Raw genomic sequence first — 24,030 nt, 5'->3', positions numbered from 1 at the left:
TCTCTTTGTTCTTTGGGATCTTCAAACTTTTTCTCTTCTGGCTCTTTCCCGTCACCATTCAAACATGTCTCTTCCATCTTAAAAAAACAAAGAATCTCCAAAGTTTCTTTCAAATCTATACTCTGCATTAGTTAATGGCCTTTTCTCTCTTGGGCAGACTGTTTTGTGTTAGCTAAAATTGCTCTCTTCTACTTTTTAACCTTTCATTTACACCTCAACTCCAATATGATATGGTAGAGAAGAAAGCCAGTGAAATTGTTTTTGTAACGATCAGCAATGAAACCGTATTATTCCCTTGCTTTGGGATTTTAGCCTAGGTCTTTCTTCATCTTCTCACTTTATAATTACAAGGGATATAAAAATCTTCCATACCTTTCATTATCACATTCTTCATCCTTCCCCTCAATTCTAAACCCAAATAGCCTACCCGACATTTCTATTTCGATGTCTCAGACTTAACATCTTTGATATTTTCAAGACTCTATGATTTCCCCCCACAAACCTGCTCCTTTCCTAGTAGTATCACTGAGTCACATCACCATCCTTCCAGCTACCTGTGACAGAAACCTGGGAGTCACTCTTGACTTCTCCTTCCCCCTCAACCCTCACAACCAACACTAAACCTCATGGATTACATTTCTTAAATATTCTCAGGCATCTGTTGAGTAAAGGACTCTCTCAAACCTATCAATTCTTCCCTAACCACGAGCCACCATCTTAGTTCACCTAGTTTACCCAATCATTTTTGAAGAGTCAGAATAAACTACTTTGTAATTTTCTCCAGGACCAACCTCACCCTAAAAGTAGGTTAAGTGCTTCTAATACGTGTTCCTTGCACTAGGTACTTGCCCTCTCATAGCACGTGCACACTTTGTGGAAACTGCTCATGTGTCTTACTTCTAGATTATACATTTCTTGAGGACAAGGTCGCACCCATATGCCCAACATATGCTAGGGCTGAGAATAGTCTTGGCATAAAGCATACGCTTAGTAAACAGATGCTGAACATTGATAATGAGTTTTATATTATTTGTCAGCGGAAAGGGGCTGGGGAAGAGATTAACAGTTCAGTGACAAATGGGCTGCGGAGTAGGGAGGTGGGGATAAAATGAATGCACTTACCCTTCAAGTAAGTACAATCCCTTTTCACTACATATTAGAATCGAGCATCTCTTTATTTTCTGCTTTGCCCTGTTCATCCATAAACATCCATCGCCATTACAGGCACTCAAATGTTTGCTGAGGGGCCTAGAAGCACACTACCTTCCTGTCACTATGCGTGACAGTCACACTGCGCAGAGCTGGTACACAATTTCAGCAACACCTGCTGTGTCAGAACCCCTCTTCTGTCCTCCTACTCGCTCACTTTGGAAAGTCACCCAGAAGGGTTCTGCTACAGGGCAGTAGCAGTCTCCAGCTCACTGTGACACTTGGCTTAAGAGGGGAAAGAAGCAAGCACTTTCCATTTTATTTTTTCTGTACTGTACCCAGGAGTAATTAAACAGTAGGTAAGGAGAAGTTTCTCTCTATAGAAATATTCCAGCTAATTTTGTAACCCCTAATGAATTAATGGAACTGGACAGCAAGTATCATGGCTATTAATATCACAAAAAGAGAGACAACCAGACAGTATGTGCTTCCTGATAGGAGACCACAACGCCACTTATAAAAAAGTCTTGTCAAAAAAAAAAAAAGAGAGAGAAACCCAAATCTGACCACATGTCTAGATCCAACTACAGGAAATATAGAAGAACATGTCAAACTATACTATGGAGATGTTATCAGCAAAATCTAGACTATGGAAAACTGTAAGACAAATGACTGTGGTTCTTCAACAAATAAATAGCAGTAAAACTAAGAGATAAATAAGGAACCTATAGTAAAAGAGACTTCAGAGATATGTTAACCAATCTCAATGCATGAACTTTATCTGCACCGAGTCAAATAAATTGTGAAAAATTATGACATTTCTGAAACAATTGCAAATTTGAATATTGACCAGATATCTAATGCTATTAAGGAATTACCGTTAGTTTATTTGGGAGTGTAATTATGGCACTGTAGTTATCTATTTTAAAAATGCTCTTAGCTTTTGGGAAAACATAGTTAAAATATTCAGAGAAATGACGATGGTGCCTAGGATCTTCTTCAAAAATAAAATGGGAGGGCAAGGTGCTTGGAGTCCATGTGGGTTACTGTATTATTCTGTTTGAAATTTCATAATATAAAGTTTTAAAACACTTATTAGCAGCAGAAAAGGTTCTCCTACCATTTCATCTTTCCCCGCTCCTGGTTGAACTTCATCACTACTTAGGAGCTAACACTAGAGATCTAGTTCTGAACTTTCAATGGAAAAGCTGAGAATCGATTCATAAATGAATTACACAAATAAGTACATACTAAGCAATCAGGGATCTGATCTGTACGAGTGTAATTTACTTCTAGCTTTCTCTTTCCGTTTAACTCCCAGGGGAGACTAATCGCAGATCAAGAAACACTATTTCTAGAAAGGATGTCAGTCCTTCCTTCCAACCAACACATACTTACTGTTATCTATTACTTATCAGGGACTGTGGGAGCATGAAAACGGACAAAACTAGACAGAATCCTTGCTCTCCTGAGCTTATGGTCTAGTAGGGAAACAGGTATGAACTGAAGAATCACACAAATAAATGTAAAACTGCAAATGTGGTAGTCTTCAGAGGAGAGGAACATGCTAGGACAGCCTTTAACAGTGGGATTTAAACTACTCAAGCATCTTGAGAAAGTCATGCTTAAGCTCAGACACATACGAACGGATATTAACTGGGTGAAGTGGGAAGTGGGATAGGAAACGTGGTGCACAGGCTGCAGAAGGAGGAGGCCAGTGAATATGAGGTACTGAAATGCAGGGTGGCTGAAATGCTGAGAGCAAAGTGTGACATAAAGCTGATGTAAGTAGGAGCCAGATTACGTAAACCTTAATAAAGGGTTATTCTAGTCTATGAATGAAGGAATCCAATCAAGGGTTTTACAAAGATGGTGATTACTCTTTGTAACGCTCATTCTGGCAGACTGGATGCAGGCAGGAAACCAGGTGACAGAGGGGATGCACTGAATTTCCACGTGGCAACAGAGAAAAGTGCACCAGGGCACAGACTTTGGAGGCTCTTGCGACTGTGATCTTGAGAAAGTCAGAGGTTGGTTTTTATTTTCAATTAGTGTCAACAGTTTTTGTTTCTGGAGCAAATAATAAAACAAAACAAACAAACAAACCCCAAGAGGCCACCATGTGTGCAGATCCTATTAAGATAGGTTAAAGGAATCAGGGCGTAACCAAATCACAGTCCCACAGATAAATATCACTCCTCTACATTAGGATCTGGGAGTAGCTGTAACATTGTTTTAAACAGTGACTAAAAGGAACCAAATAAATGGCATTAGTAGCATTAGTGTCATACAAACATCAATTTGGTGGAAAAGCCTATGACTGATATGCCAAACGTGCTTGTCCTACTTACCAATGAATCAACTGCACTGTCAGAATTCATTATTTGAATGATGAATGAGTACTTGACCCTGATTTACTATTTTTACTCATGACAAAAACCACAAATAATACATAAAAGAATATACAGGAAAGTAAAAACCCTGTCAATTCCAACACTTAGAGATAACACTGGTAATATTTTAAAGGACATTCTTCCAGATGTTTCTCTATGCATGTACACATGCACACATATATCATATTGATGTATAATGTGAACGATCACACAATACTTGTGTTTTTTTTAAAGCAAAAACTTATAATTATTTTTCTAAGTTAACAACATTTATCAATACTCAACGAGGATTTATTAAACACCGATGGCCGGGTTTCATTTATTAAACACTGTTGGCCTGGTTTTCCTTGTCATAAACATTTACAAATAATGTGTGATCTTGGTTTTTGTTTGTTGTATAAACTTGCTATGATTTTATGGCATTCTGAAGTTTTACATTTTTATGTGAAACCTATTGATCTTTTTCTTTTATGGTTTCCTACCTACCTCATGTTTATAAAAATTCTACCCACATTTTCTTCTAATCTTTTTATATATTTACTAGTTTTTATTTTTGACATTAAACCTAATCTACTTAAAATTAATTCTGATAATTAATTCTGTGATAAAGACTCAATTACTATTTTTTAAATAGATAACCATATTATTGGATAGGTAAGACTTTAAAGTACATAACAATTGGGATATGACCGAAAGCACTAATGGTAAGGTTAATCCTAAGCAAAGAATTATTTTCTGTCAAGAAGATGGAACTTTTCTTTTTTCTGTATATGTGTAGGAACACATGAACTTCCCAAATAATTCCTTAAACAGACAGAGAAATAACTCAAACATGCTATTTAAATATAATTTCTTTTGCACTAATTTCTATCTATAACTTAAGAATTTCCCCCAGTGCAACGCAAACTAGTAATACCAAAATGAAGTATCTCTGTTTTAATTCAGTAAAATAATTTAAATATTTAAGGATGAGACATTTTAAGCTTCAAATTTTAATGAATTAATAGAAGCATGTTCTTTTTTTATAAATAACAAAAGTAATCTATAGACACTAAAGGAATATTTTATATCAATAGTAGAAAAATTACCTTAAAATTAGCTTACTGAAATTGTTTTCAAAAATCATTCACTTACAGCATAAAAAATATTCATTGAAAAAATGTGGAGAATACACATTTTGTCATATTAGAATGAAATCAACAAAACTCTAATAGAAAATTAATGGCGGCATAACAAGACAACAGTTCTGCATTTAAAAAAAAATCAAGTTGATTTCTACAATTTTGCTAAAAATGATGTGATAATAGTTAAACATGACTTTTTACTTCTCTTTGCTTTTTATAGGCATTAAAATCATGTTTTTCAAAGATATGATTTGGCTATCCAGATTTATGTAATCTTGAAGTACAAAAGTAAACAAGATCTACAGCAAAGTCCTTATGATTATTTTTTAAAAACATGAAAATGTCTTTGCACAGAATGCCTTCGAGAAAAAGCAAACCTATTCAAAGCAAGCAATAACTAGGTCAAATCACACACGTAACTAAAATGTAGCTTAGTGTTTATTTTTGAAAAAAAATTCTACTCACACGAATCATTTCAGACTAAAATAGAAACACAATTTAGAGCTATAAAATACCGTCTGAAATTTCGAAAGCATTATTGTTAACTGTACTAAAGAAAAATGACAGCATTTCGGTACCAAATGCTTCTGGAGATACTCATTCAGGATTAAGGAAACAGATAAGATTTACAGATCATTCTGAGGACTGCCTCACTCCATATTCCTTTTTAAATGTTTAAATAGTTAATTTAAAAAAAACAATAAAATGCTTTATTTACCTGACTGCTACCAGAAGTTGCCATGTTGATTTCTGCCACTCCTTGACCTTCATTCTGCCGCTCAGCTTCATGTGAGCCAGCTTCATGCTTGCTCTGAGATGGCCTCTGTTAACATGGAGTTAACATCATTACACACAAAGATGGTGTATGCTTTCTTAGCGCAAAGCTTCTCCCCTTCTTGTTTTAAAGCTTTGAATGCAACAATTATACAGGTTTACAAAGGCATGGGACTGCGCTTCAGACTTCAGAACCTCCAGCATGGCTGGCAGTCGACTATTTTGGTAAGAGGAAAGTGAAGTGTGTCCCTCGAGCATTGGAGCCGCACAAGACAAAGGATTTTCTGAGACTCACAGAAACACCATCCTCCACCAGCTGTGCTCACATCACTATCAGGAATATAATCCAACTAGAACAGATAGCTGTCTTTTCTGCAAGGTCACATGATTCTGGCATTTAATGGAGCAGCAAATGTAACAGTTAAACTATACCTAGGCTTACAAACAACTTCTGTGTAAGTATATTGAAACATAGAATATATATACATTTTCTGCTAATAAAAGTCCCATGAAACCAATAGATAAGCTTAGATTTTGACATGAATAAAATTAAAAACCTTTTTAATGTAACCACCATCTGTTATATGAAATGAAATGACAGATTATATCCAGTAAAAGCAGTCATTTCAAGATAGATCGTATCCAGTACAAAGCAGTCACTTTGTAAAAATAGCACTGTACAATCAAAGAAATAAAATAATACTTCCACTATTTTGTATTGAAACAATACAAAATATGACTGTTTTAGGAAAGTAATACTCTGAAACAAAAACTGTACTTTAAAAATTTGATATAATGGATAATTATGTTACAAAATGGCTTCCACTGGAACTTTAACTTTAAACATCAAGCTTTCTCAGACCATTTAAAATGTTACTTAAAATTAATTTACACACAACATTTCCATCAATAAACTAGTATAGTTACATGTAGGCTAACAGTGAGGTAGCCCCAATAATTCAGAAACAGAAGACAAAATAGTACCATCTGAAAATCAAACTATAAAATTCAACAAAATCAACAAAGGTAGAGACATATAACCTAGAGACAAAATGAATGAAAGATCACTAAAACCACAAAAATGTGACACTAGCATAATGGAAGATGTCAATGTAAAATGAATTACCGAGTATCTGTTAGTTACTTGCACGAGGTGCCAAGGAATACAGCGCTAGCAAAACCAGACATTGTTCTAGGCACTCTTGGAGCTTTCAGTCTAGTTAGGGATACTATCAAACAATGAGAGAAATAACAATACAGTTAAAACTTTGACAAGTGCTCTGAAACAAGGGTGCCAGGTGTTGTGAGAATATATGACAGAAGGATGTCATAAGGTCTGGGAGTTTGGAGAAGAGCTCTTAGGAAGTGCTGTTTTGAACTGACATCTGAAAAATAAATAGGAGTTTTAGGAGACGAAGTAAGGGTAGAAGACGAACTTTTAGGTAAACAGAAGATCATATGCAAAGGACCTGAGGTGGAGGGAACATGGATTGTTCTAGTATGTCAGACAATCACAGTGCAGAGAGTAGAACAAAAAGATGGTAAAAAAAAATTTGTCCTGATTTTGTTTAATTTTAGCGTGATTCTCAGGCGGCACTCTTGCCCCCACATAACTAATACTAATGTACTAATGGGAAAGTTGCATGTAAATTGATTTTTTAAAGTCAAAGTTTAAATGGTGTAAGTAGGTAGGAAACAGGAGATCAGTTTCGAGGCTAAAGTATTAATGGAAGGGTGAGATGATGGTACTTTTCACTAGGGAAGCAGTGATGGAGATAAAAGTAGTAGAAACACAGAGGTAAATCTGAAAGACTCGGTGACAGTTTAATTATGGTGACTGGAGGAAGAGATCTGGTGTCAAGAGTTATGCCTATGCTCCTGAGCTCACACGACTGAGTAATAATGGTGTCAATCACAGAGACAGGTAATAGTAAAGGAGGACAAGGGTTTTTTTTGAGAAGGTGGGGAGGTAAGAGGGCTTAGGAAGAGATCATTGACTCTGTTTTGGATATGCTGGATTTAAAATGCCTTTGAGACATCTAAGTGGAGATGCAGAGTAGGCATGTAGATTTAGGAGTCTGGAGGTCCGGGCTAGAAAAAATGCATTTGAGAGCCAATAGAATATAGTAACCGAAGCCCTAAGCACAAAAGAGATGGTCTTAGGGAGACACAGTACACAGAAAAGAGAAACAGCCTTAAGGAATGGCTACAATTAATGCCACACTAAGGAATATGAGCGTATAAAGTCCACTGATGCCAAGAGAAGAATATTTTGAGCAACAGAAAGTATTCAACAATGTGGAAAATGTCAAAATGAAGATAGAAAATGTCAGTTTAATTAATAATATGGAGCTCAGTGATGATCCATTTCAGTGAAACTGGGACTAGAAATCAGATTGGCTGTGTTAGGAGTGAATGGTGCAGAAGAACGCAGACTTGGGAGTCGAGAAACACCTTTGGAGTGGGGATTGGGAAAAGACAATGAGAAGACAGATGAAGGAAGACAGTTGCAGGGAAAGGTCGCTTTGAGGAAGGTTCATTTTATATTTTAAAGATAAAATTTGAGCCTGTTTAAATGCCAATGGAAAGGTGCCATAGAAGAGGAAGAAGATAAATATGTGAAAGAAAAGAGATAAGCGGAAAAAGTTCCTGAGAAGGCAGGAGTTGAAAATCCGAAGAATAGGAAGGGAGGCAGCATGTTTCCTAGTAGGAAGGAGAGGTAGCTCCTATGATAACTACGGTTTTCCCTGTGAAGGAGGAGGTGGAATTTTAGAGGGAGCAAGATAAGGGTTGACATGATTACTTCTAATAGAGGGAGAAGGGGGATCCAGAGAAACCCAGTAGGCACGTAAGGCTGCCAGGCCCATTTGATGATGAGGGCTATGATCAAGTTAAAAAACAAACAAACCTACTGTTTATTATGCATTAATCACTTGTCATCTATTAATTTATCTAACCCTCATACCAACTCTCTGAGGTAAGTACTCATAGAGCACCTCTTATCCCCATTTTATAGATGAAGAAACTGAGGCACAGGGAAGATACGTATCTGGCCTTAGGTCACATACCTAGTAAAAGACAGAGCCAGAGCTGGGATCCCAACCCAGGTAGTCTGACTCCAGAGCCTAAACTAATGTTTTAACACTTAACTACTTGTGTTTTCTTATTTACTTCCCTTTATTCTTTCATTGATCCTAGGCTACAGGCCCACCTGCACTCTGACCACTGTCCAAAACTACTGTTAACACTGAGTAAGGAGGCGATTTCTGAGGCGTACGAAGGAATAATCCTAGTGTCCTCATTCCTATTGTTGCTGGATAACTTACCCAAAGTTTTCTAGCCTAGAACTGAAAAAAATGTTGTTCGTTGAGGTATTTACAAAGCACAAAATTCACTGATTTTAATGATTTTTGGTAAATTTATTGCGTGTCATCATAATCCAGTTTTAGAACCTTTTTGTCATTCTAATAAGATCCCCTGTGCTCATTTACAGTTAATCCTCATCACCACCCACAGCCCCAGGTAACCACTAATCTAATTTCTGTCTTTATAAATTTGCCTTTCCTGCACATTTTCTTATAAATGGAGTATGTGCACTTACTTGTCTGGCTTCTTTTACTTAGCATAATGTTTCTGAGGTTAATCCAGGTTATAGTATGTATCATTAATTTGTTTCTTTTCATTGCCAAACAGTACTCCATTGAGGGAGATAGCTCATTTGTTTATTCATTCACCAGTGGATACATATTGGCATTGTTTCTACCTTCGGGCTATTGTGAGTAATGCTGCCAGGAACACTCCAGTTAAAGTCTTTGTGTAGACATAGGTTTTCATTTCTCTTGGAGAGATACTGTGTTTCCCTGAAAATAAGACCGGGTCTTATATTAATTTTTGCTCCAAAAGACGCATTAGGGCTTATGTTCAGGGGATGTCATCCTGAAAAATGATGCTAGGGCTTATTTTCCGGTTAGGTCTTATTTTCGGGGAAACACAGTAGCGAGAAGTGGAATTGCTGAGTCACGTGGTAACTCTATGTTAAATATTTTGAGGAACTGACCAATTGTTTTCCAAGTGGCTGTACCATTTTACAGTCCCACCAGCAGTGTATTTATCTACATCCTTGCCAATGAGTGTTTCTGTCTTTATGATTATAGCCATTCTAATGGGTGTAAAGTAGTAAGAATCTTATTGTGGTTTTGATTTATATTTCCCTAACGACTAGTGATGTTGAGCATATTTTCATGTGCTTATTAGCCATTCCTGCATCTTTTTTGGTGAAAGGTCTATTCAAATCTTTTGTCCACTTTAAATTGGGTTGTCTCTTTACTTATAAGTTATAAGGGTACTTTGCATAGGATTTTAATACATATTTCTCACTGGCTATTTTCTAGAGGTTTTAAAACCAAGCTACAGTTTTCCTTACAGCTCCTTAAATAACCTGTGAGAAAAGATATACAAGAAAGTGGTAACACTGGTTGCCTCATATATCCTTTTGTAACTTTTGATATTTGAATCACATGCAATAATTATATCCCTTGCATTATGTCCAGCATCTAGATCCTAAACTAGTTGTTAGCAGGTAGGATGAAGACAGCGCTATCAGCAATATGCTTGGTGGTGGAGAAATTATTTGGCAGAAATCTTTTCTTGTCTACACTGCATATGAACTAATTTACGTGTCCCAGGTTTCTCCATTTTCTCCCTTCTCCCTTTGATGTGTATTAGAAAAGTGACAATAATGGAATAAAGAAACTTCAAACAGCAAAATTTAAAAAAAGGGCTTTGGTTCTTTCTTAAAGGTGATATGGCACCTTCCTTTAGTTTATATTCACTTAACTATCAGACTAAATGTAATTTTAGGCTATGACTAATATAAGCATTTTTATAACAAAAGGAAACAAGAAGATACTGGATCATAAATGGCAGATAGTTGGTCCCAAATCCAATTGATATGAGGAAGTTTTGAACAAATACAAAAAACATAAATGAATCTCTAACCTTCAAAAAACTTATAACCATGCTGTAAAATGAGGATTGCTATTAACAAATGACAATTTCTTAGGACTTTTCAGAAGCCAGAAAATTGGTAAAATTTGGAAATATAGGCACAAAGTACGTTATACTGAGCAAATAACAAAAAGTCAGGATAATAATATTAATAGCAAACAAAATAAAATTCAGGGTGAAGAGCATTAAATGGAATAAGGAGGGATATTTTGCACAAACAAAACAGTCAATCAACTAGAAAAAAATGTGAATATTGATTTAGAAATATGAAAACATGTTAGATGCAGCCAAACAGTAATAATCAGAATACAAGAAAGATGGGGGTTGGAGAACTAACTGTAACTAAGGAAGCTAGAAAAACAACAGCATCAAAAACTCAAAACAGGGCCAGCCCGGTGGCTCAGGCGGTTGGAGCTCTGTGCTCCTAACTCCGAAGGCTGCCGGTTCGAGTCCCACATGGGCCAGTGGGCTCTCAACCACAATGTTGCTTGTTAAACTCCTCGAGTCCCGCAAGGGATGGTGGACTCTGCCCCCTACAACTAAGATTGAACAGGACACCTTGAGCTGAGCGGCCGCTGAGCTCCCGCTGGGCTCAGTTGGTTGGAGCGCGTCCTCTCAACCACAAGGCTGCTTGTTTGACTCCCGCAAGGGATGGTGGGTGGCACCCCTTGCAACTAGCAACGGCAACTGGACCTGGAGCTGAGCTGCACCCTCCCCAACTAAGACTGAAAAGACAACAACATGAAGCTGAACGGCACACTCCACAAAAACTAAGATTGAAAGGACAACAACTTGACTTGGAAAAAAGTCCTGGAAGTACAAACTGTTCCCTATAAAGTCCTGTTCCACTTCCCCAATAAAATCTTAAAAAAACAACAACAACACACTTGTATTTAAAAAAACCCAAAAAACAAAAAACAAAACTCAAAACAGAAAACACCAAGCAAAAATATAAAATGTAGTGCTGCGCAATAAAAACAAAAAGCTGCTTCTTTTAAAATAATTAAAAGAGTGCAATATGTATGATTATGGAAAAAAGACACAGACAAACTATACTGGGAAGCCAAAGGAGTCATAACCAGAATACTGCATACAACAATGCCAATAAAACTGAAATGGGAGCAAAAAGATACTGTTTTTGTTCTGTTTTGTCCATAAGAGACAACATTGCGAAATGAGGGTGCCAAAAAAATTTATACAGTACTGTATTCATCTTTTGTTATCTGTATACATTCAGTATATACACTGGGGGGGGGGGGAGCCAAAAAATTTATACACATGACTTGTATTCATCTTTTGTTATCGGTATATATTGAGTATTACAATTTTAATACAATTTTTTCCTTGCTTAAAATGTCTATACATTTTTTTGGCACCCTCTGTATTACAAATATTTGGTTTATATTAGCTTAAGACCGTTAGGTTAAATGGCTTTTAGGAATGACTACTGTACTTAAACTGCCTACTTAATGAATGAATGCACGTTTCCACATATTTCAAATTCAGATGCACTGAAGCCAAAGCGGCTAAAATATTTTAAAAGTCAGGCAAACATTCTTAAAAAGAATAAATGAGCTAATAAACTTCTGGACTCTATTTTTCAAAAATTATACTTTTGACATTAGAAACAGTTGTCTTTTCTGTGTGTAGAGAGAGGTGTCTGCACTAAGTCTTTGGTTAAAAACAAAACTGTTCATTATTTGAGTAAATACTCCTAAAATGCGTACATGGGTGGAAAATATGTGCTGGTAATGATAGGACATGCCGAATTTGTTTTGTATACAAGTTTTCTCTCATTATAAAAGCTGTACAGTTACTATAAAAAAAAATCAAAACAAATGGCCAAAGTGGAAAAACAAGGAGGGATTAAGGATGGTTCTTCACATTTTCAAATGATTTCTCATGCACATGTTTATGTGTGTGCAGCTTTTAAAAAATGGGATCAAAGTGTGCATACTATTTTGTATATCGTAAACATTTTTAAATATAAATGTTTCATGTTTTTAGTCATTATGTTCAGAAAATGGCAGTATGACAATGTTTCATTCTTGGCATTCTTTTTTTCCCATTAGGTCTGTGATGAGAGTCTATTTGGCTGTGTATCTGAAACTTTCCACTGATGCTTCTCAAGTCTGTCCACGAATACTGAGCCGATTTTTCCTAGCAACAAGTCTGTTCTTTATTGTTCAATGTGGATTTTTATTTAGCTTTAAAAAAAGTCCTATAGTCCTTCTTTACTCATTTTCCTTTACATTTCATCCTGATGCTATTTCATCCTAGTCCTTAGGACTCTGCTCCTATTGCACAAACAGGTCTTCCTGTAGTTGACTTAAGAAGCAAATACTTTCCTGAAAATTTATTTTCCTCAAGACTCCCAGATGCTACTCTCTTTTCCTTATTCAGTGATAGTTTAGTTAAGACCCATGTAGGTTTTCTTTTTATTCACCTATAAACAAGGTGAGAAGTATCCAAATTCAGTGGCTGTCAACAGAGAGGTGAGGGGATGGTCTTTTAACTTACACTCCACCCTTCTGTATGGTGAGCAAAACCGAATTTCAGATACTTGGTTGCAGGGCTGACAGATATGCACAAGCCTCAGTGATATAGTTTCTAGTGGTATGAATATACTGTATTTGTGTTCCACTGAAATAGTACCTTCCTCTTACTCCCACTGCTTGGTCCTGTTCTCAGTGATAGTATATTAAACATGACTTTTCCTAGCAGGTGCTGCTTCTAATGTTTCAGCTGTCCTCAAGCTCCTCTCAAGTTCTTTACTAATCATTATCAAGGCATTAATAAGGCATAATTATTCAATCAATCTGGATTGTAGAGGAAGATAAGTATAAGCATCGTCTAAATTATGGCTGTAGCTCTTTTAAATGTTTTCTTTTTATCTCAGTTATACATTTAAATAACCATTAGTTCTAAAGGCTCGTGACAATAAACCTTGGTCTCTCACACTTGCCTGCCCTGTCCCATTTCTTGTTGTCTAAAGAACAAGAACATTTTCATCTCTTTCAGAGGATTTTCTTTTGGGGGTAGGATGAGGGTGGACACACTTACCCATCTCTAAATAACCTGCTTGTATTGCTAGTTCTGCAGTCTTCAGCTTAATGCATAATTGACTGATTTCCTACTATGTAAGATGAGGACGGGCTTCTCTTTGACCAGCATCCCACCCACACTCATCCTGTTCCTCTTTCCTTCCAATATTGCTTTAGAGTTAGATATATTTTTCATTTACATTATTTTGACTATTAAATTCTAGTCATGGCTGATAGGTGTTATACTGTGATTGTTTTCCTTTACAACAACTTCTTGCTGTCCATGGTGTTAAAGGTTATCACTTTTGTTTTGCGTATTTGGTGTTGTGCATTTATGACATCAGTTTCTCTCCTACTGTGTAAATATCCTTTCCTTTCAATAAATTCAAAAACATTTTATGTATTTTACTGATTTCACCTTCTTACTTAGACTCATCTCTCCTGAAATCTTCTCAATTGTTCCAATATGGGCTGGTTACTTTGTCTATCATTTGTCTTATAATCTCCCTTCATCTTCATTTTGGGAAATCTTTCATCTCTTTCTCTTACATTGTATTCTCTATGTGTTGGATCCCAAATCTTCATTTTTCTTGCTTTACATTTTCATTTAGTTTAAATATATCCCCTAATTGCTTCCAGAAAATGGTACACAAAAAATACATTATGTTTGAGACTTGGACTACCTGAAAATATATTCTATTTTCAAATTTAATAAGCAGTTTGATTAGCCTGGTATTGTATAATAAAAAAATATACTCAGTCTGTGTCCCTTCGTTCCTTGCACAGAACTTCAAAAACTTTGGAATTTCTTGTGTTTGTGTGCAAATCAGTTGATTCAAGGAGGGCACCTAGATAACTTCAGGATGGATGATGGTCACCAGAAAGACCAACCATGTGACTAGAGGGTTGGAACTTTGGGCCAGACTGGCCTCCAGGGAGGGGAGGTGGCTGGAAATTTAATTCAATCATATATCCCCTTATTTAACCAAGCATGCTTACATAATGAAACCCTAATAAAAACTCTGGACACCAAAGCTCACAGCAGCATCCTGGTTGATGAACACATTTGGAGAGTGATGTGTCCAGATTCTACAAGGACAGAGCATGCAAGCCCTGCATCCCCCATTGCTCACTTTCTTCAGATCTTGCCCTGGATGTTTCTTCATTTGGCTGTTTCTGATCTGCATCCTTTATAATAAAGCTGTCATTGTAAGTGTAGAACTTTCAGTGTGTGTGAGTCATTCTAGTGAATTATTGAACCTAAGGGAGTTGTGAGAAGCCCCAAATTTGTTAGCCAGCTGGGCAGAACTTTGGGTGGCCTGGCATCTGACATGGGGGCAGATGAAGGACTCTGCCTTTAACCGGTAGGGTCTATGCTAACCCCAGGCAGTTAGTTTCCGATTGAATTGTACTGTAGTATATCCACTTGGGGTGGAATTTATAGCATGCTGGGCAGAGTGCAGGTGGTTTGGGAGCACCCCAAAACTTGCAGCTGGCTCCTCAAGCGAGGGCAGTCTTATGAGTGATTTTACCTTTAAATGTGGAGTACACAGTAACTCTGGGTATTTCGTATTAGAATTGAATTTGTAGGACAGCCAGTCATGTCAGAGAACTGATGTTGGAACATAGTTGGGAATAATTTTCTTTCAGAAGTTTTAAGAAATTGCTACTCTACTTCGCAGCCTCCAGTGCTACTGTTTATATATCTAAAGACATTTGTGCGAAATTTGTTTTCCTCACCTTCTCTAGAAGGTGTTAGAATTTTTTCTTTATCCCGACTGAGATTAAATTTTATCATGATGTGCCTAGTATGGAATTGTTTTGTTGATGTTGGGTAATGGAGAGGCCATTTTATCTGGAAAACTATGCCCCTCAGTTCTGGGGAATTTTGATTTATTTCTTATGAAGATTCCCTCCCTTTAGTTTCTCCATTCTTTCTGGATTTCCTTTATATTTGGATATTGAAGCCTTCTAGAATGATTCTCTAATTTTCTCACCTTTTCTGTTTTCCATCTCATTACCTTTTGTTCTACTTTCTGAGAAATTTTTAACCTTTCTAGAAATGAGTTTTCAGAAATGAGTTTTTCATTTCTGTGATCACAATGTTAATTTCCAAGAATTCTTTCAATTTTCTGAATGTTCCTTTTGTACACTATAGTTTTCTTGCTTTTTGGATGCATGACCTTTTATCTGAGAATACTAATGTTAGCTTTATTTTTTAAAGTTTTCTTCTTCCAGCATAGTATCTATCTTCATTAAATATTTCTTATTAGAAATTTAAAATGTCTGGTGGTCTTTAGCTGTCTATCCATATTATGAGTGGGCTACCTATGAAAAAGTGAAGTGAAGCTCTATGCCTGAGGGATGGAGTTTGTCAACTATAGCTGTCCTGTGAGGTGGTCCAGCTGGGTTGTTTTATCGGGGAATCCTCCAATGTCAGTATCTTTAGTTTTTTTTTTTTGGGTTAGTCACATTTCTTAGAGAAGTTGCTTCCAGAAATTTGCCTGTATTATAAGCCTGGATGCCAGTGAGGGTTTCAGCATTCAATAAGTAAATATTCACTTAGTTTAGTTTTTAGCATGGTACACCCCCAACTTGAATTACACTGGACTTAATAATACCTGAAAACCATTTGTTTTAGCCTTTCAGGGATAAATCTCTCATCTTTTGCTGGGAATGGAAAAGAGAAGTCACCTAGCTATGCAGAACTGAAGAGAGGTTCTGGGGGCTCCATCTGCTACTTAACAAATTTTCAATCATCCTCTTGCTTTTAGCCCCTTCTTTATCCTCATACACAGAGGTACCTAATATAACCTTCTGGAACCTTTTAGGATTCCACAGTATAAAACAAAAGTTGCTTCATGACTTCCTACTGCTGATTTGGGGTCAACTCTCTACCATATGCTAGAACAGTGCATTTGTTTACCTGCTCTGCAGCTCCCCAAATTTTACTGATGTCACCTCCTCTGGTCTTCATGCCTTTTTCATTTTATCCTTTTAATGTCATTTTAATAAGGTTTGTGGAGTAAGAATGGGTAAATGTGTATGATCAATTTTTACTATGGATTACACACAAGGAAATAGCTTATTTACTAATTGATAATACCCAAATTAAGTTAGTTACCTGATTGTATGTAAATTAATAACTGAAGGAAGGTATCTGTATTTACGGCTCTATAAATTTTAACTGCCTAAAAGTTATGAAGAAATCAAAGTAGTCAAGGTTTTTGACAATTCCATTTTAAGGAAAAAACTTCTGAACACCTATATTTCAATGATGCCACATTAATTATACATATTTTCTTTTCTTAGAGAAACTACCTATTTATACCGGCAAACAATAAAGGCAATTTACTAACCTCTGCTTCTGTTGTTTGGGACTGTAAAAGCTGTCGTATACGAAGTATGTCCTTCTCTATTTGCTGAATTCTGGTTACTCTTCGCTAAAATAAAATAAGTGACCAAATTAGATTTTTATTACAAACATTAGTGTAAATAATCATACTATGGCTACCACTTAGCAGCTAAGAGTTACGCCAAACCATTCTTACATAAGAAGTTACTTATGTATATATATTCACACACCGACATTGGGATCAGCTCAACTTTTAAATGCATGTAACCTTACAAATACGTCATATATCAAATTGTATGATGCATATAGTATGGAAACTGGTATTTAAAAGTTATTTTCAAAATATATTTTAACAAAGAGGAAATTATACCTGAATTTAATCTTTTATTTTAGTCCAGATAACAATGTAATGTAATGGATTTATACAAAGCATGGTATGCCTGTTAAGGTAAAGAGCATCTGATTTGTTTTAATAAGCATCAGGGTTTAAAGAGTAGGATTAACCTTCCCTAAATTATTCCTGTTACATTTCCGTAGTACTTTCAGATTTAGCTTCCCCGAATACCTACTGCAAATAAAGATTACTTTTATTCCTAACACTGGGATCACAATGATGGCAGAGCTTTTGCTTACCCCTATCCTGAGACCACCAGGTGAAGAGAAAGCTGTAACTACAGATCAAACAATGTGGAACTAAAATTGTGGAAAAAGTGCTTTTAGAAAAAGGAAGACTTTGCTTTAATTTTTATAAATACTACTGGAAGTGACAAAATCAAATCTCTTGTATATAAAAACCTTGTCAATTAAAATTATTTTAAATTAGCTTTATGACAGATCAAATACATAGGTTTTAAAAACAGGTACTGTCAATGTTGTATCATTTTCTGCAATAATTCTACAGTTGACATCCTACGATTGAAGTAACAAAAACTGTATTATAAGAGTAATTGTTTTGATGGGGGAAAAATGTTAGAACCTAGATTGAGTTGTTTCCAAACTGTTTTTGATTATACGCACCATCAATAAAAGATTATTGAGCGTGTATACCCCAGTTGATAAATAAAAATACTATAACAAACAACTTTAAGTATATATAGCTATACAACTTACATATAAAATCTCCCTTTTGATCATACTAATTTTCCTTAAACAAAAAAATCCTCCTGATTTTTATTACCATAGTAAAAATGCTTATTGCTGCTATTATCCAGTATTAATGATAAACAAACACAGAAAAGCTCAAAGAAGTTGTGCTCCCCTCACCCATCTCCCCCCAAAAAAATCATTCCTTCCTTCCTCCATAGATCCCTTCCTAACTTCCTTTGAACACTATAACTACACTGATTCTCTATCATGGTTCTGAAAATAGTGAACTTAAGGTAAATAACATTCTCTACTTAACAAATCCTACCAAGTCTGATTTACATCATGAAAACATGCCGAATGAGAAATGCCTGTACTTCTGGTAGCTTTCTACAAGGATGAGTGGTCACTTCCACAATCAGATGGTAAATATTTCTTGGCTTTACAGAAACAACCAAACTACACAAAATTACTGATTTTGTAATATTTGACTGTTTTCCCCTTTCTCTATATAACGTATACCTCTCTGCCAATAATGTCCTAAATTAAAATTTTTAATCTTTAGAGGATGCAAATAGGAAATTATATCTAATATTCCTCTCCATGATACTACATTTTTTGTATTAACCAATATGTCACTAAACCCTGAAGTCAAATCTATGTCTTAATGTCCACTGAGGTAGATGATTTCTCACGTGACAACCTTCCGGCTTCTGTTTCTCAACACGAAAAAAGAAGAAGCCAGTAGTATTTCTTTTATTTTCTATATGACAATTTCGAGTATTTATTAAATTATGTTCAATAAAATATGCTTAATTGTTCAGGAGTATGGAGTTGGTATGACTTCTGAAAGATAGATTTTAAAAAATTATAGTAGTAATACAGTTCAAATGCAGATTCAGGATAATTCTTAACAAATTAGGAATAGAAGATAAATTAACTTGATAAAGGGTATCTACTAATAACGTTGAGTAAATAACAAACTTAAAAGTGAAATTATAGAAGAATTCCCCTTTAAAGTCAAGACAAGACCAAGAAGACCAATATCACTGCTTTGTATATAAAGATGTATTTGAGTTCTTACACAATGTAAAGAAAAAACAAAGGACTGGAAAAGATAAACAAAATTGTCATTATTTGCAAATAATAGTACAGTTTGTATGGAAAAATTAAAGAAAACCTTAAATTACTGAGACAATCTAATAAAAGTTCAGGAAGATTATTGGATACTTATTACTTAAGTGTAATTTAGTAATATAATTAAAGAAAATCCCATTCACAAAGCAACAGAAAATTTAAGATAACCCAAAATAAATATTAAAAAATGTATAATAGCCTTATGAAGACTATTACAAAACTGTATTGAAGGACATAAAATAAGACCTAAATGAAGAGAGAGATATAAATTTAATAACAATACTTAATATTTACTGAGTGTTTACAATGTGCCAGATTCTAAGTGCTCTGACAGGTACTAACTCATTTAATCCTCACATTTTTTACAGTTTTTCATTATCTGTATTTTACCAATGAGAAAAATGAGGCAGAAAGAGAGTTTACCCAAGACCATAGTACTGATAAACAAAGGTCTAAGATTAGAAGCCAGAAGTCTGGCTCCAGTCCGTCCTTTCAACCAAGAAGAGTCAATATTATAAAGATATAAATTCCCCTAAAATTAATTTATTTATTCAATGTAATTCTAATCAAAAGCCTGAACGGCTTTTCTTTGAATTAGACAAGCTGGTATGAAATTTCAAATGGAAGAGTAATGAGACAGAATGTAACCACTTTTTAAAAAACAAAAATAAGGAGGACTTATCCTCCCAGATACCAAGATCTATAAAACTAGTGCAAATAAAATAAATGTGGTATCAGTGCAGGCATAGAGAAACTCAAATAAACTAATGGAACAAAGCTCAAAAATATCCAGAAAATATCAACTTAGCCTATGCCAGAGATGGCATTACTAATCAATGGGGAAATAGTAGAGTATCCAATAAATGATGAGAAAGTTAGTTAACAATATAAATACGCATGCATCTGTGTACATATGTTACATATTAATAATCGTGAATAACACCATATATCTTTAAATTGTCAATATTAATTAAATTAATATGATATACTGATTTATATAAATTAAATACTTTAAATTATATAACTATTTATACAATTTTACAATGTGTGTGTATACATAAAATTAGGTCCCTACCCCTAAAACATACATAATAGAAAATTTGAGATGAATCACAGGCCTAATTGTAAAAATAAAACATTAAAATTATCAGAAGCAGTAGGAGGGTACCTTTATGATTTTAGAATAGGAAAAAATGTATAAATAGGTCCTAGAAAGCACAAATATGACAATATAATTAATTTAGCCTTTCAGTAAAAACCAATTTTTATCACAAAGCTATTTTTTGGCGGGAAAGGGTTGTGATGTATATTATCTATAACAGATTGGTATCATGAGAATATTAAAACGTCTCTCAAATATATAAGACATTTAACATAACAGAAAATGGGCAAACATATGAACAAATAGAAAGAAAACCCGAAAGTCTAATAAACATATGAAAAGATTCAACTTTAGTACTATTCAAGGAAGTATAAACTAAATGACAAAATAATGTTTCATTGCCTAGTGGTTGGTAATTATAAAGTCCGACTCATAAGTGCTAGAGAAGACATGCAGAAGAAACAGGAATTCTCACATACTAGGAGTAGAAATGTAAATCGATAAAGTAATTTTGAGTACACTTTGGGAAACATTAGTTCAAAACACTCATACATAATAGGCAGCAGTTATGCTTTTAGGTTTATACCCTAGAGCGTAAGTCAGCAAATTAGGGCCTGCTACCATCCATTTTTGTGAATTATGTTTAACTGACACACAGCCAGGCCCATTTGTTTACATATAGTAATCTATAGTTGGAATTTTCCTACAAAGGCAGAGATACAATGTCTAAAACATTTACTATCTGGCCCTTTAAAAAAAAGATTGCTGATTCTTGAGGTAGAGAAACTCTTGCACACATTTATAAAATATAAATATGTTTATCAGACTTGTTTTAACAGTGAAAAATTGTAAACAGCTTAAATTTCCATCAACCAGGAAAGAGATCAACTATATTAAACTATATCATTCATATAATTATAAAAAAATATGGCAATATAGAAGTGTAAGTAAACTTCAGTCTACCAATTCTCACTCCCCAGAAGTAAGCTCTATTAACTTGATATACACTTTTCCAACCTTTGCCTAGAGGAATGTAGGGACCACCATAATAGGTGTCCAAATAGTGTTGAAAAAATAAAGGAGTGAAAAAACAAACAAACAAACTGTTAACAGAGGTAGCTAGAGACTAATAACCTCACATAGGCATGAGAAAGAGTGGACTTTGTTTTGCATTTTCCTAAATTGTTTACAGTCATTTGTATGTATTTTACTGGACATTTGCACTCCTTTCAATAAATTGATTACATGCCTACCTATTTTTAAAAAGTTATCTTTTTCTTATTAATTTGTAGGAATTCTTGTATTTTAGGGATATTAACCATTATTATTATTAACCATTATTATTATTTAGGGATATTAACCATTAACCTTTATATGTTATAAATGGTTTCCTGGTTTACCTTCTGTAGGATCAATGTTTTCAATTTTTATGAAATAAATTCTTTTTTTCCCCTTTATTGCTTTTGAGTTTCCTTCCATTCTTAGTTAGGATGGCCTCCTTTGTCCTATACTTCTATTAATTTTAGATTTATTTTTCACATTTGGATATTTAATAAATCTGTAATTTTTATTGTATAGGTATGAGGTAAGGATCTGATTTAATTTCTCTTCTTCCAAATAGGTTGCTAGTTGTATTATTGAGTTATTTACCATTTCACCCCAAATTTATAATGTAATTTTTATCATATAAAGATTCCAAATATTCTTTTTTTTAACTTTCATTTTTTAAATTATTTACTTCAGATACAGTTGACATTCAATATTATTTTCTATTAGTTTTAGGTGTACAGCATAGTGGCTAGATATCCCCCCCGATTAGTCTAGTACCTAGTGGGCACTATGCATAATTGCTGCAATATTACTGATGGATTTTCTATGCTGTACTTTACATCTCTGAGACTATTTAACAACTACCAATTTGTATTTCTTAATGCTTTCATCTTTTACCCCAGCTCCCCAAGATCTCTTCCCTCTGGCAACGATCAGTTTGCTCTCTATATAGGACAATGCGTTTTGCTTTTCGCCATTGATTACAGTATTAGCTGTGGGTTTGTCATATATGGCCTTTATTGTGTTGAGATATATTCCTTCTATTCCTACTTTGCTGCGAGTTCTTATCGTAAATGGATGGGGGATTTTCTCAAATGATTTTCTGCATCTATTAATATGACCATATGATTTTTATTTTTCATTTTGTTTATTTGGTGTATCACAAGATTGATCTGTGGATATTGAACCAAACTCGCATACCAGGAATGAATCCCACTTGATCATGGTGCATGCCTTTTTTAATGTATTGCTGAATTTGGTATGCTAATATACTGTTGAGGATTTTTGCATCTATGTTCATCCGGGACACTGGCCTATAATTTTCTTTTTTGTGTGATTTTTTTTGGTCTGGTTTTTAAATCAGGGTAATGGTGACCTTATAAAATGAGCTTGGGCATTTTCCTTCCCCTTGAATTTTTTGAAATAGTTTGAAAAGGACAGGTGTTAATTTTTCTTTGAATGTTTGGTAAAATTCACATGCGAATCCATTTGGTCCTGAACTTTTGTTTCTTGGAAGTTTTTTTGATTACTTACTTGATTTTGTTAGTACTAATCAGTCAGTTCAGATTTTCTGTTTCTTCCTGATTCAGTCTTGGATTATCTATTTCTAGGAATTTATCCATTTCTTCCAGACTGTCCAATTTGTTGGCATATAATTGTTTGTAGTATTTTTTTATAATCCTTTGTATTTCTGTGGTGTCAGTTGTCACTTCTCTTTCATTTCTGATTTTATTTATTTAGCTCCTCTATTTCTCTTGATGGGTCTGGTTAAAGGTTTATCAATTTTGTTTATCTTTTCAAAGAACCAGCTCTTGGTTTCATTGATCTTTTGTACTGTTTTTGTTTAGCTGCTATTTATTTCCCATCTGATCTTTATTATTTCCTTCCTTCTACTCACTTTGGGCTTTGTTTGCTGTTCTTTCTCTAGTTCCTTTAAGTGTAAGGGTAGATTGTTTGAGATTTTCCTTGTTTCTTGATATAGGCCTATATTGCTATGAATTTCTCTCTGAGGACTGCTTTCACTGTGTCCCATAGATTTGGGGTCATTTCATTTTCATTTGACCTTTGCCATTTTAATTATGATGTGTCTTGATGTGGGCCTTTCAATTCATCTTTTTTGTGATTCTCTGCACTTCCTGGACTTGTATATCTATTTCCTTTGCTAACTCAGGAAAGTTTTCATTCATTATTTCTTTAAATAGGTTCTCAATTCCTTGATTTGTCTCTTCTCCTTCTGGTACCCCTATGATGCGAATGTTGTTATGCTTGATATTGTCCCAAAGGCCCCTTAAACTATCCTCACCGTTTTGATTCATTTCCCTTTTTGCTATTCTGATTTGGTGTTTTCCGCTACCTTGCCTTCCACATAGCTATTCCATCCTCTGCTTCATCTAATCTGCTAGTGATTCCTTCTGGTGCATTCTTCATTCAGTTATTGTATTCTTCATTTCTGACTGGTTCTTTTTTATGGCTTCTATGTCCTTTTTTATGCTTGCTATGTCCTTTTTATACTATGTCCTTTTTTATCTCTATTGAGGTTCTCACTAAGTTTCTTGAGCATCCTTATTACCATTATTTGAACTCTATCTGGTAGGTTACTTGCCTCCATTTCATTTAGTTTTTTTCTGGAGTTTTCTCCTGTTCTTTCATTTGGCACATATTTCTTTGTTTCTTCATTTTGCCTACCTCTCTGTGTTTGTTTCTACGTATTAGATGGGTCAGTTACATCTCTCAGTCTTGGGTGGATGGCCTCATACAGGTGCCCTGTGGGGCCCATTGGTAGTCTCCCTGACCACCTGCACTGTGTGCTCCA

The 24,030-nt window shown here is 34.9% G+C and overlaps 1 protein-coding gene across 13 annotated transcripts in view; it reads right to left on the bottom strand.

Annotated features, from left to right (window-relative positions):
- Positions 1 to 24,030, bottom strand: part of APC (APC regulator of WNT signaling pathway) — a 133,002-nt gene that overhangs the window by 38,045 nt on the left and 70,927 nt on the right. For all 13 annotated transcript variants that reach the window (XR_004423510.1, XM_033110281.1, XM_033110278.1 and 10 more), the window contains 2 exons: positions 16,851 to 16,934; positions 5,385 to 5,489 (listed from right to left, as the gene is read on the bottom strand). Coding sequence is in view for 12 of the 13 variants with exons in the window: in XM_033110281.1 (XP_032966172.1) it covers positions 5,385 to 5,489; positions 16,851 to 16,934 (189 nt within the window). In the remaining variant the exon portion in view is untranslated. The remainder of the gene's footprint in view (positions 1 to 5,384; positions 5,490 to 16,850; positions 16,935 to 24,030) is intronic.

This window comes from Rhinolophus ferrumequinum, chromosome 7 (assembly GCF_004115265.2).
Source record: "Rhinolophus ferrumequinum isolate MPI-CBG mRhiFer1 chromosome 7, mRhiFer1_v1.p, whole genome shotgun sequence".
Classification (NCBI taxonomy): Eukaryota; Metazoa; Chordata; class Mammalia; order Chiroptera; family Rhinolophidae; genus Rhinolophus; species Rhinolophus ferrumequinum.
This window is presented reverse-complemented; position numbering and strand designations above follow the sequence as displayed.